Genomic DNA, 13,881 nt, shown 5'->3' with positions numbered 1-13,881 from the left:
CAGCTCTCTGATGTCAAAATCACCTAGTGGACACTCGAGCATGCTCATTTGGAGGGTTGGTGGTCCTTCAGTTCAAATAAGACAGAACTGACTCCCAGTTCCTGGAGAGCACCTCGGGCAAACATCTTATTGTTTAGGCTCCATGCAGCTTGGGGAGAACATGCACGTTATGAAATGATCTTGAGTAGTGAAGGCAGGTAAAGTGGATTTGATAATTATCCACAGTTTCAAAGGTTTTAGGTGACGCCAAGCTCCAATTTTGGTCTAAGGAGTGGGCTGTTAAAGGAGGGGAAAAGCAAATGCTGTTCAGGATCAAGGAACTGTAAAAGTGGAGTTTTGAATAACCCTCAGTAAATGTGGGCAGTGAGCTGGGAAGCCAGTAGTTGATCCCAAGAACTGTATTATAAACAGGATGATCTAACCCAAGTCAATGGGTAAAACTTTTCTGGAATTGTCAGAGAGCCAGGAAAATGCTATCATCTTTCTTCTCTCTCCATTGTAAATGGGTAGCAATGGAAGTAGTATCACCTGGGAAGCAATGGAAGGGGCAACTGAGTAAGTGAGATAGGAATGCATGCTCCAGTAGAGGGAGTTTTTATCACTAACTGTGTTGAGACTTGCTGATGCGTAGTGTTTAAAAATACAAAAAAAAAAAAAAAGACTAGCTTTTATTTATTGCTTTTAATTCTCCATAGACAATGCATCTTTTATTTCCTATACCCTACTTGAAATGCTATTGGGAAAGGAGTATTCTAGGAAAATTTGAGACTATGTGAGGATATAAAAGGATTACTGAAAACTAGATGGAAAGACTTAGAAATAGTTCAAAAAGAGGAGGTAAATGTGGCAGAAATGCCTTTGTGAACTTACTTGGAGCAAAGGCCAAAATTATATTTATAACATTCTTTCACTAACCCTCTCCTCACAGCTTATCCTATATTTAACTCTGGAGTCCCAGGTTTAAGTCCTTGTTTCACAGCTGTTTGTATCTCTGTATTTCCAACTCAAGTGAACTCAGATGGCTAGGTTGGAACTGATTACAGCCAACAGGAAGATGTATATCACTCTCATTTATGGGTTTTCACTTCCAGTATGAAAAATATTTACCCCCTCCCCTCCCCCCAACCCCAGAGTTTCAGGAACTAGTCCCAAGGGAAGTGGCTCATTGCTCAAATGCTTTCAAGTTGTTTCTTCCTTCTTTGATTTTATTGAATAGACCCTTTAAATATCACCAGGAGTCTGAGGTTTCCAGTTGTTGTTGGATATCCCAGTGTTTTGTCCATTGAGGGAAAGAAAGAGGTTCAGATGTAGCCATTGTTGCAACTGCAAAGAAAGGTTCAGTGATAGCCACTGTTGCTCTCTCAAGCCTGACCACTGTCACTAGGAAACCTGTCATCCAAATGTGTTAAGGCCATGGGATAGGTTGGGATTGAAAGATTCTGCTTCTTGTTTTTCTAACTGAAGTATAGTTAATTAACAACATTGTGTTAGTTTCTGGTATACAGCAAAGTGATTCAGTTATGCATATGCATGTTCTTTCTCATATTCTTTTCCATTATGGTTTATCCCAGGATACTAAATATAGTTCCCTTTGCTATACAGTAGGGCCTAGTTGTTTATTCATTCTCTATATAACAGTTTGCATCTAGTAACCCCGAACTCCCAAGCCAACCCTCTCCCTCTTCCCCCTTACCTTGGGAACCACTCTATGTCTGTGAGTAAACAGACATTTTATTTTATAGGTAAAGAAGATGTGGAGATATATATATATACACACACATATATATACACTATATGTATACATATATATACACACACTATATATATATATACATACACACATAAGTGAATGACATCACTTATATGTGGAATCTAAAATATGACACAAATTAAAGTTTCTGCTCATGAATGTCAGTAGCACAAAAGCAGAAACTTCTAGTTCGGATCAATCCTGAGGCATATAACTGTGATGTTTAGCACATGCAACCAGAAATAAGCTGATCTAGGTAGTGATTTGCACCTAGTTTTGTCTTGCTAATAATAGGCAATTAGATTTCCTTTAATCTAAATATTTATCTGTGCTGTGGTTCTCAAAGTGTGGTCTCCAGACCAGCATCACCTGGAAATTTCTTACAAATACAGATTTTCAGACCCCACCTCACTACTCCTGAATCTGACCTTCAACAAGCCCTCCAAGGCCTCCTTGGTGGCTCAGTGGTAAAGAATTCACCTGCCAATACAGGACACGAGGGTTCCATCCCTGATCTGGGAAGATCCCGCATGCCACGGAGCAACTAAGCCTGTGTACCACAACTACTGAGCCTGTGTTCTTGAGCCTGGGAGCTGTAGCTACTGAAGCCCATGCCCTAGAGCCCTGTGCTCTGCAACGAAAGAAGCCACCCTGATGAGAAGCCTGTGCACCACAGCTCTCTGCGACTAGAGCCCATGCAGCAACGAAGACCCAGCCCAGACAAATATAAAAAAATAAAAACAAGCCCTCCAGGTGATCCTGACACTACTGTGAATTAGGGATCCACTGGCCAGGCAGTGCTGTGCTCAGACCAGGCTGCATATCGGAATCACTGAGAAACTTTTAACAAAATACCAATCTTGAGCCCTGAAACCAGATTCTGATGTAATTAGTGTGGTGTGAGGCCCTGGCATCAGAAGTTTTTATAAGTTCCAGTGATTCTAATGTAGTCATAGTTGAGAACTATCGAGCTATAGCAATAAAAGAAAAAGATCTCTAATTTAGGACTTTGTGATAAATTTAAAATAATTTATTAAAACAATTTTATGTATTTTACTAGGACGTTAATTTAGGCATGCTCATATACAACAAACCATAAGTAATGTAAGATTTAAGAGCAGGGATCTTGTTTGTCTGGATTTTATTTTTTGTTATTGTATCCTGAGCCTGTGGGGCAGTGCCTGGCACACAGTAGGTTTGCCAATAACTCTATGTTGACTAATTGGATTAATCAATTAAAGATAAGTTCCAATAGGAACTTGCCTTTACACCCCACAAAGGAGCCAGTAAGCACTCTGAGCTAGAAGAATAGTCTCTGTCTGGGCCTGGCCTGGGTTCATCTCCTTCTGGTTCTGTGGGTTCTCTGTGAATCCTCTTTGTTCTTGTCCCATGCTGATCTGTACCAGGATGTCACTGCCTTGTATCAGGATTCACATTACATTTGCAGGAACTGATCTCTGTTTCTGCCCTTAGCCAGAACCCTCACTGAGTATAGAATCTCGTGGCCCTGACCACTGGGGGGTGACGCTGGCCAGTGTGAACACCTGTCATGTTTTCTTCCTTCTTTTCTGTGCGAGGCTTCTCCACCACCTCCTTTATGCAGGTGCTGCCACTTGGCCTGCCTATGTTTTGATCTGCACACTCTTCCCTGTTGGAGTCCTGTACAGCTCATGGGGGTGTCTCTTTGCTTGGTGGGAAGAACAACTTTCTGAGTGGGGTTTAAGCCAAAACTGGATTTCCCAGCAGAGAGAAACAGGTTCACTCTGCTGCACTGCTGTTCAAACTCCTCTGGCAATAGCACCTCCAGCATGTGCCTGTTAAAGATTTCTTGTTCAGTGTTGAGTAAGCCACATTACCTAAAAATGAAGTAGCAGATTTGTTTGGAAACTGGCTCTAATTCAGTAGGGCAAATTACTTCCCTGAAACATTTTTCGTGGGAGTTCTGTACTGTTGCTGCTGCTGCTGCTGCTGCTAAGTCACTCCAGCCGTGTCCAACTCTGTGCGACCCATAGATGGCAGCCCACCAGGCTCCCCCATCCCTGGGATTCTCAAGGCAAGAACACTGGAGTGGGTTGCCATTTCCTTCTCCAAGCATGAAAGTGAAAAGTGAAAGTGAAGTCGCTCAGTCGTGTCCGACCCTCAGCGACCCCATGGACTGCAGCCCACCAGGCTCCTCCATCCATGGGATTTTCCTGTACTGGTTAGTGTAACCTAATTAAGATGTATTGTTAATGCTGTTTTATTTACTGCTTAAGTTAAAAAAAAACAAACTGTAGAACCTGCCACTGTCAGCAAAAAAATTATTCTGAAGTCTTTTTTCTCCTCTTAGTTCCTGTAGCTTCTTTTAAGACTGAAGTTATCTGTGTCTCCCTTCAGATAGGAGGGAGGTCAAATTTTGAAGTTAATAATTTGCCTAGTTCTAACTGCTAGTTTCACTGAAGCAAAGGAGGGTGTCACTGAAGTTCATGATGTTTCCCAACTATGTGCATTTGTATGCTCATCTCTGGAGCTTCCATGATGGCTCAGTGGTAAAGAATCAGTCTGCAATGCAGCAGACGCAGGTTCAATCCCTGGGTGAGGAAGATCCCCTGGAGAAGTAAATGGCAACCTACTCCAGTATTCTTGCCTGGGAAATCCCATGGACAGAGGAGCCTGGCAGGGTACAGTCCACAGGGTCTCAAAAGAGTCAGACATGACTTAGTGACTAAACAACAATGGCAACTCCTCTCTTCGAATGCAATACACAAATAAAAATATCTCCAAAATGATATATAAATTCTCCGTTTCTACATGAAAGCTTCTTGTCCCTTCAACTACACTCAGGTCTGGAAGCTTAAACAAAATCCTTTTCAGATTATTGTTAATGCTCTGCCTGATTCTGCAACAGCTGTTGCTTTTGAACAATATGATGCTTCTCCTCCCCCAAGAGGAATGGAAAAGGCCTCCTTTGCTGCATTCTCAACCTTTGTCAACTCAGGGAGTATGAAACAGACTGAGAGATGAACCTAGGATTCTTGTTTGGGAATTCAGTGCACAGCTTAAAGACTATTGAGTTTTGCCACTTCCTGACATTGACTTTCACAGCAACAGTTTAATTTGGAGAAAATCTGCTATTTCAAATGGCTAAAGGTATTTATGTGGAAAATTTTTCCAAATGATTGACTTTACTGTTGCTATTTTCTTTCCCCATGAATATGTGAGTATTTGGCTTTCTCCCAGGAATTTTTCTGCATCACTTCTCTTTAGGCAAAGACATTTTTCCATCCAGACTGGGAAAAGGAGGGTGTATCAGGAGTTTCCCCTTTTACAGTGAATTATTATTTGAATTTAAACATTGGCATCTCTAAGAATGAAGAATTTGAGTATGTCTTCTTAAAATTTCCCATGGCCAGTCTTCACAACAGTCAGTGTCATCTTGGTCATCACTTTGGAACCAATGCCACTGTGATCAGCTTCCTCCAGCCCCAGCTTCTTTCCTCTCCACTGGCATCAGCCTTACTGAAGGTGTTGTCTCTCTTACCTCTTACTTCCTTATCTACTGCTAATTCTTCAGCTACCTCTCTACTGCCAAGATTGCCAGTGGCTCCCTGTTATTTAATCCAATGATTATCTTAGATTAGAGCTGATTTTTAGCATGAGACATTGCTATTTCCATTGTCATTCTCTTCTTTGCCACAATTTCTCCTCATTCTCCTAGTTTCTTCCTTTTCTATCCCCTTCTTAAAAGTTGCCCCCTTCCTTGGGTTGAGTAGAGTGGGGAAATTGGTAATTTACCCCCTTTTTGAAAAGAAATTAAACTTCTAAATACATGAAAATATATGCCTATAATTGAAAGTGTGAGAACAGGGTTTTGTTGTTTTTGTTTTTTTTCTTTTAATCAGTGTGGATCATCCACCCTAGAATAGCACTTGGCACAGCCTGGGCACCCAGTCAATGAATGAGTGAATGATATAAAATTATAAATACTGAAAATATACATAGAAAAAATGAAAAAGAAAAAGTTGTTTCCTTTGGAATCAGTTCTAGGCCTGCCACCTCCTCTTACACTATAGTATCTTCCTGGATAGATGCTATCCGTTTCTCAGTCTCAGTCCCACGCCATTGATAAAGATCCCCATCCATTTCTCCAGCCCAGATCTTATGACAGCAGATCTATGTCTAAACTCAACCTAATTCCTTCTCTCCCTGGTTTCTCTAAGTCCCCAGTTTTAGAGAGGAATGCCATTGTTCACCATACAGCATGGAAACTTTAGCTTCCTCTCTCTTTCCCTTAAAAAGCACTAACAATACTTATTTATTCTATTTTCTACATAAAATTTTAAGACTATATCGTCTCCCTAACTCCTACAAGCACCCCTCCCCTGCCCTAATTCAGGAAAGCTTTTTTGCATCAAAATAAGTCTCTCTGGTCTTGCTTCCTAGCAATCCATCCTCCACATTACAGGAGAGAGTTACCTGATTGTGTTGCCTTGATCAAAGTCCTCATGCTTGCAAAGTCCTCACCACCTGTCCTCCCTTGCCTTCCTAGCCTCAACTCTTGGTACTCCTCACCTTACAATTTTCATTTTTGGTCATTCCAAATATTTTTGAGTTCTTCAAGCATACCGTGCTCTCTCACCTTCTGGGCCTTCATATGATATTTTTTTTTCTACTTAGAACATTCTTCCTGTTCTCTCCCCCTCTGACGAATTCCTGCTCCTTTTTTAGATCTGAAATTCAGAGCACTTCCTGATGGCTGCTCCTCTGAATGCCCCAAGTCTGGCAAAGATGATTCTCCCATGATCTCTGCCCCATTGTCTCACCAGGGCAAGAGCTACCCTGTGCCATAATTGCCTGGATCTTTGTATCTACATTAGATGGTCACTTCTGTGAGGACAGGAGTATGTCTTCTGTACTGAAATCCTTTGTCCAGTGCTAACAACAGTAATTGACGCAGAGAGGCGCTCAAATTTTTGTTGAATGAATGAATGAACTTAAAGTAAAGCATAAGCCAGCTTTCTTTACCAAATAGCTTCAAATGCTTCACTCCCCTTTTTAATCTCTTCCTCACTGGTCAAGCTCCTCTAACCAGAACAGCTATTACTTTTCCGCAAAGCAGCCAAAAGTTTGTAGCAGACAAAGCAACCTATACATCCCAAAGGAAGAGAAACTTTTCAGAAGTTCTGAGAATTAACATATGGTAATTGTCAAATCCCTGGGTGTCTTTTAATTGAACTTTCACAGTAGTTCCCTTAGCTTGTACTCAGTGCTTAAATTGAGTAGAACCTCATTAGGAAAGTTGTGTCACGCCTTAGTGAAAATGGAGGGAATGAGAAACAGAGCTTTCTATGACAGAGAGGCATCAGAGAAAGAGAGCAATGTGGTCTGTGAATTCTTTAATCCATATATCCGGTTGTAGTGACTCTTGAAATGGGAGATGATGGGGCAGAACAGCCACAGCCATCAAGAGAGCTTAGGACCTTCTTTCCAAATTCCATTCTGGGTTTTGTACTCCTACAGTATCTACTGCCTGCTCCCCTCCTCTCCTTTCCCAGTGCTGCTTCTTCAATGCCAGCCTCAGGAGCAACCTGGTTTTAAAGTTTTCCTCCCCAAGAGCAGATCATTGAGGGAACCATGTGACTACCTCAGTGCTCTTCTGGGCTTCTCTGTCACTGCTCACCCACTCACTCCGTTTAGCCACCTTGAACCCTTCCCTGCCCAGTGCTGTGACGAGGTGGGGCAAGCAAGGTGCCCAGAGGACAAAACTGAAGAAGTCAGCCACTCTGGGAGACCAACCGGGCACTTGCAGAGCCTGAGCCTCCCTGGACTCGCCCTCGTCCCAGCTCTCGCTCTGCCCCACCTCAGCCATGCCTCCTGGCCTCTCCAAACCCTAGTCCTCCAGACCCAGCTCAGATGATGCTGCCTCCTCCATAAAGTGCTTGCTGAAGTCGCCCAGTCTTTCTCACAATTCAGCAAGTAGGCATCTCACTTTCCTCTGAATCCTCAGTGGACCTTATTTATACCTCTCTGAAGATACTGTATACCTTGTTTAGTTCTTGGGCTTGTCTTTTGTCTCTGTTAAACCACAGGCTCTTTAAGAGCAGTCTTTTTCTCAGAGTGCTCTCAATTTCCAGCACAGGGTTTGGCACAAACTAGGTATTCATCAGTCAGTGAGGTGAGTAGAGCTGTCAAGGGGAGAAGAGAGAAGAACATGGTAGTTAACTGTTCATGGGCTCTGGGGCCAGTTCACCTGGGTTTGACCTCAGGTTCTGCCATTGAGGCTTGGGACAAGTTTCATCACCTTTCTATGCCTCCATTTCTTTATCTTTAAAATGGGATAAATAATGGTACCCCAACATGTGAAGTTTGAAAGAGCCCTTAGCACAAGACTTGATGTGTCGTGAACACCTCAGTAAATGTCAGGATCCAGAATAAAAATGGTCTAGTGCAAGGACATCCATGGAAAATACAGGTGTGCACGCCTGGGGGAAAGCACATTTGTGACCGAAGCTATTGCTATTTAGTCTCTAAGCGGTGTCAGACTTGGACTGCAGACTGGCAGGCTCCTCTGCCCATGGGATCGCCCAGGCAAGAATACTGAAGTGGGTTGCCATTTCCTTCTCCAGGGGATCTTCCCGACCTAGGAATTGAACCTGCATCTCCTGCATTGGCAGGCAGATTCTTTACCATTGAGCCACCGAGGAAGCCCTGATGCTATAGAGGAAGTCGAATCTAAACCATCAGTGATAGAAGACAGAGCTAACACCTCCTTCTACCTTGAGAAGCCAGGTGCCTACTGTTTTTGAAAAGGCAAATCTTATCCCTATAATTCAATAGAATAATACCTTGGACAAAAATATAGTTAGGGAGGCTGCCCCAAAAGAGCAACAGAGGAGGGCCAGGTGAAACCTGGAGTATTAAACAGGTATTTAAATGTGCTCAGTTTTAATAGCTGCTGTTAAGGAGGATGGAAACAGAATGCTCAGGGAAAGTCATGTTTTTGCTGCCATCTACAGTCAATGTACAATTTTCAAAGTTTCTTAACACAAACACACACATCCATCCAGATAGAGCATTCTTGACAAAATGAGTGACAATATAAAGTTTGGTTTACATTCTAGTAATTGAGATACTTTGGGCATATTATAGTATTTTATTTACTTGTCTTTTTAAAATTAGGCCTATTCAAACAGTAACATAGCCTTTTAAATCTCATATTGTATTAAAACTTACTAGAAGACTGCTGAAATAACTCAAGAGTGAGGCTGTCATCTGTCAAGTTGGATTAGCTGCAGTTGTGGCAGCTGATGGTTAATACAATGATTTCAATGAAGAAGGAGTGAGATTGGGTTTTACCCCATGTTTTCCTGCCTGTGTGACCTGCAATTCTATGATTGTTATTAGAATTATTGTAAATTATATTTTATAGAAACATCCTTTATGGTTGTGATATGAGAAATCATCCAAAGCAAGTAAAACAAAATGACACTGATGTCACTTCTGGGATGACTTCTGCCCATGTGCTGCTGTCCACATAATCTCCAACATTATCATGATGTTCTCCTCACTTCCCTGTGCATTATTTTTAAAGGGTTAAATATAGACAAGAATTATTGGAAAAGCGTTTGATGGAGAAAAAAGAAGTGGCCCTTCAAGAAGCACTTGAAGAAGAAGAGAGAGAAAAGCGACTAGAAGCCCTAAGGAAACAGGTGTTTTTAATTTGGAGAATTTCATGGGTGGTTTAAAAAAATGTGTCTAAGTGCTCTTAATAACATTATTACTAGGACTTAGTTCATTACATCTGCTATATAAAATGTAACTTTTCCAAATTGGGACACTGATCTTCATTCCTGGGAACAATTAGATTTATGTTGAATTATTTTCAGTTTCTTAGTATATGAAAAGAACTTCATCAGAACCTTTAAAGAAAGCTCTCCCAAGATTTAAATACATCCATATTACCTCTAGTTTATAAGCTGAATAGTATCCATCTATAGCAGTGAAACCCTGCCTGTAGCTAAAGGATTTTACTCTCCTCGAAAAACATGTGGTGGAGCTTGAGCAAGATAATACTCCCTAGGGAAGGGACCTCTGTTTGGAAATATCCTACAGTCAACAAAAAGGTTAAAAATCACTTATTAAAATGACTGTTTTTGTGGGAAAATAAAAGCCTTCTATTGCTTTGGCTCATAAAAGTAGACAAAAATTTTGAAAATAGTATTTATAGACAGCAAGAACAAGAATTTCAGACCTTAGGAAACGTTATAAAGTAGTTTTACTTGGTAATTTTTCAGTATTGTTAACATAACAGTGATAAGCACAGCTCATCAGCTCCAAAGTCTTCTCTGATACCATTTCCTAGCTGACAGGAAATGACTGACTGGTTCTCCTTCCATATCGTTGGGAGTTAGCCTCGAATCTTGGGTAAGAACTCCACCTCTGGCTTCCTTCAAAGCTGGTACAACCTGGCTCACTGCTTACTGGCAGAGGAAACTTAGGTCTTTCACGTAACCTCCCTAAACTTTATTTCCTCCTCTGAAAAATGGAATAATACTAATCGTACCTATCTCATCCTTGGGATCGCAAGGAGTCAGATGCAACTTGGTGACTGAACAACAGAACAACAGCCTACCTCATAGGTTTGTAGCAGTGTGTGTTCACATGTTTTGAATATTAAGTGTAAAGCCCTCTTCTAAATGCTCTTAGGTCTTACCTCATTTAACTCCTACCCCAACCCTATGATGTAAGAATTATTATTTTATAGAAGAGAAACTTGAGGCAGCCCAGAGTTTTCCCAAAGTCACCTAGCTACTCAATGTAAATATGAATTCAAACCAAGGAAATTAAGTTAAATGAAATCATATAAAGGAAGTATAAATGCATACAAACATTGTATCCATCTTTGATAAAACAGATTATAGAAACAAATTCCAAGCATAGGAATATACATCTGGTCATCTTAGAGTCAATGAAATTTAAATGTTTCAATCATTAGCCAATAATGATATACCATAGCCTTCTAGGGACAAAATTTAATGTTACTATTACTAAACACATTTTGTTCGAAATATCATTTTGACAACTACAGTCCATATGATTAAGATTCTTTTTCCATCTGTGAGACCTTTGAAAGAGGAAATGTCTGTGCCTGTTATCTGTAATCAGTGTTTAGAACTATAGTAAAAGACATTTTGGCTAGTAAAACCTATAATAATTAAAGTATGTTCAACCTCCAGTTATGTCATTATAATTTCTAAATAGAATTAAAAATGCCATTTTCCTATTGCTATTTCCTGACTTTAGGAATTAGCAGGCAGGTGTTATTAAGGGTGGCATATAATTTACAAAATTAGTGGCTTCTTTTCATCAGAATGCAGGTTTGATTGATTTCAATTATCATAAAGCTCAAGGGCATTTGGGTTAAAATGACTTGGAGTTTTTCAGTGGAAGAGGAAACAATGGTTTTTAACAGTCCCTGGAAATCTTGTTGTTCAGTACAATGAAAACTCACCCATCTTGCTCAATAATGCTAACACACATGACTTTACCCATAAATGATATACTCTAGACTCAGCTTAATCAGATTAAACTTTCTAGAAAGCTTCATGGAGTCATTACTGTGGCCACGGATTTCTAGTGGCTAAAAATTAATGTTTTCTACTTTGGGTTACTTTCAAAGTGATTGAATATGTAGGTTTTCTATATAAGATTTCCCTTGACTTTGGATCAGGAAGAAATTTTTATCTAAATTTAATCGTACCTGTAACTATGCAATAATAAAATTTCTTAACTTTAATGGACATTAAGCATTAATAATGTTGCCCAGAAGTATTTAGCTTGTATCTTGCTCCAAGCAGCCATGTTTTCACTTTTTTTAGGTTGCTATTGTCGCTCAATTTGATCCTGTTAGAATGATGTCAGATACAGTGGCATCAAAAGCAAGGATGGGTATTGGAACTGAAGAAGAATTTATTCTTCAAAAGCCACTCTTCACATTGAATACATACAATGAACAGCAGGTAATTATGGAAATTGGCAAGATTGATGCAAAAGCCATGATGATGATAAGAATTGTAGAAGTGTGTATTTTGGGTTACAAATTATTTATATTTCTATTTAAATACCATGCATATTAGCATAAATCACATGTAATTACTGAACAGTTCTTAATATTATAAAATGTTAATAGGTGACTATAGAACAAAACACTTTGAAAATGTTATGAATCTGTCATTGGAAATTATTTTAATCTAAAACAATTTTATAAAATTTTACTTTAAAGTTGTGTTAATATTGTATTTTTGTTTAAATATTTATCATATTCAGAATTTATTTAAATGCATAATATAAATCCTATTAATGAAACAATTGATGATACTGATAAGACAAAGCAGAGGGAAGCTTTCTGAAATTAAAATGAACAGAAAATAATGTACTGGAGCTAATGATAAAACACTTGCTGTGGAAAAAGGTATTAAGAGATTATTTAACTATTTCTAGGTGCTTCTGAATCATTTTAGTCTGTTTCTATAATGGAGAAGGGATTTTAAGAAGCTTTTTTTTAGGTGGATGGAAGAGAGGGAGCCAGGACATATGAATGATTGGATACCACAGGAGTTAGCTGTAAACTTTACAAATCTAAGAGAAGCTAAATGTTTAATCATTTTAAAAGTAGGAAACTATACATTTATCCAATGACAAATAAATCTAATGTGCCTCTATTATGTGCTGCACACTTTGCTAGGGAATATTAATAAAAAGAACAATTTACATATTAATTGGGCAGATATTTATGGAACATATACTGTATCTGCACTGAGCCAGGTGCCAGGGCTGCATCCCAAACAAGATAAACTTGTTCTGTGTGAAGGAAGTGAGCAGGGGAATTGGGTTGGGAAAGAAAGTAGAATGCACGGGAATAATGCCACTAGAGTGAGATCACCTACCTCCCTGATAGAGGGCTCAGGGCTGCAGCAGCAAGAGGAAGGGAGTGAAGACAACCCTGAAAGGGAAGTCAGAGAAGGCAGAAAAGATGGAACTAAGCTCCATCTTCACTGAGGAATTTTGGCATCAGTAACAGAATTCATTCCAGATAATTTAACTAAAAAGAACGGCAAAACTGACTGGGGAGGGGTGGGCATAGGAAGAGGGGTTAATTAGAAGATGCAATAGTATCTCTAGAAGTCAAAGCAGGAAGGCATCTGGGCTTGTAAAGAATTGAAGTCAGAAGCTGGAAAGCTTTCAGGTACCTAGACTGAGGAAATAAGGGTTTGATCAAGCAGAAGAGGGTGAAAAGAGGTCCTTACTTGTACATCTTGGGTGCTGGGAGATAAGACTGCAAACATAAATTTAGGTCAGACTGTGGAAAGTATAGTTGATCTTACTTTCTAAAGACTTTTGAACTTTTGACCTATGAGCAGAGGGGAGACTTTGAAGCAAGTGAAGTATATAAAAGCTTCATGTTATAGCAATGTGTCTGAATGGAAAATTGGTGGAGGTGGAGTTGGGTTCTTTTAAGATGGTGGAGACTTCATGGAAGTGGAGTGGAGTCAGGGGAGGGTGGGATGTGGAGGCATGTATGGCTCTGGCTGAGGAGAGGATAATGAAAGTGAGGGTGATTCTAAACTAGGCAGCAAGTGATATTGAGAAGAGCCTACACTTTGGATTAAAATCCACATCCACTGTTTGCTGGCTGTGTGAACTTGTGTAAGCTGTTAACATCTTTATGTTTTGTTTACTTCATCTGTAAAACAATAATTCGTTAAGTTTTTTGTGATGATTAGGATAATACATGTCAATTGCCTAGAATATTGTCTGGCACCTAGTAGTAATTCAATAAATTGCAATTGTTAGGTGGTGCTGCCATTAACCATGTAAGAATACAGAAGGAAGAAACAGACTTAGGGAGAGAGCAATTGCTTTGTTCATGTCAGGTTAGGGTGAAGATGTCTAATACATGCTCGCAAGAAACTACTGGGCTTTCTCTGGGGAGAAGAATTGGGGAAAGGGACATCAGTATGGGAGGCAGATATCCATTTCACTTGATATATGTTGAAAAAACTATAATTATGAAAATGTTTTGAACATCACACATCTGGAGCTGGGGGAGAAATGGTGAATCCTGGAGATAATTAGGATGTCAACAGCACACA

The 13,881-nt window shown here is 39.8% G+C and overlaps 1 protein-coding gene across 1 annotated transcript in view; it reads left to right on the top strand.

The window, feature by feature from the left end:
- CCDC148 (coiled-coil domain containing 148) overlaps nucleotides 1-13,881 on the top strand; it is a 303,432-nt gene that overhangs the window by 282,926 nt on the left and 6,625 nt on the right. Inside the window, exons 14-15 of the mRNA XM_070357356.1 lie at nucleotides 9,321-9,438; nucleotides 11,608-11,748. Of these exons, the coding sequence (XP_070213457.1) occupies nucleotides 9,321-9,438; nucleotides 11,608-11,748 (259 nt within the window). The remainder of the gene's footprint in view (nucleotides 1-9,320; nucleotides 9,439-11,607; nucleotides 11,749-13,881) is intronic.

This window comes from Bos mutus, chromosome 2, assembly GCF_027580195.1.
Source record: "Bos mutus isolate GX-2022 chromosome 2, NWIPB_WYAK_1.1, whole genome shotgun sequence".
Lineage (NCBI taxonomy): Eukaryota > Metazoa > Chordata > Mammalia > Artiodactyla > Bovidae > Bos > Bos mutus.
Note: the sequence above shows the minus strand (reverse complement) of the source record. Positions and strands in the feature narration are given on the sequence as shown.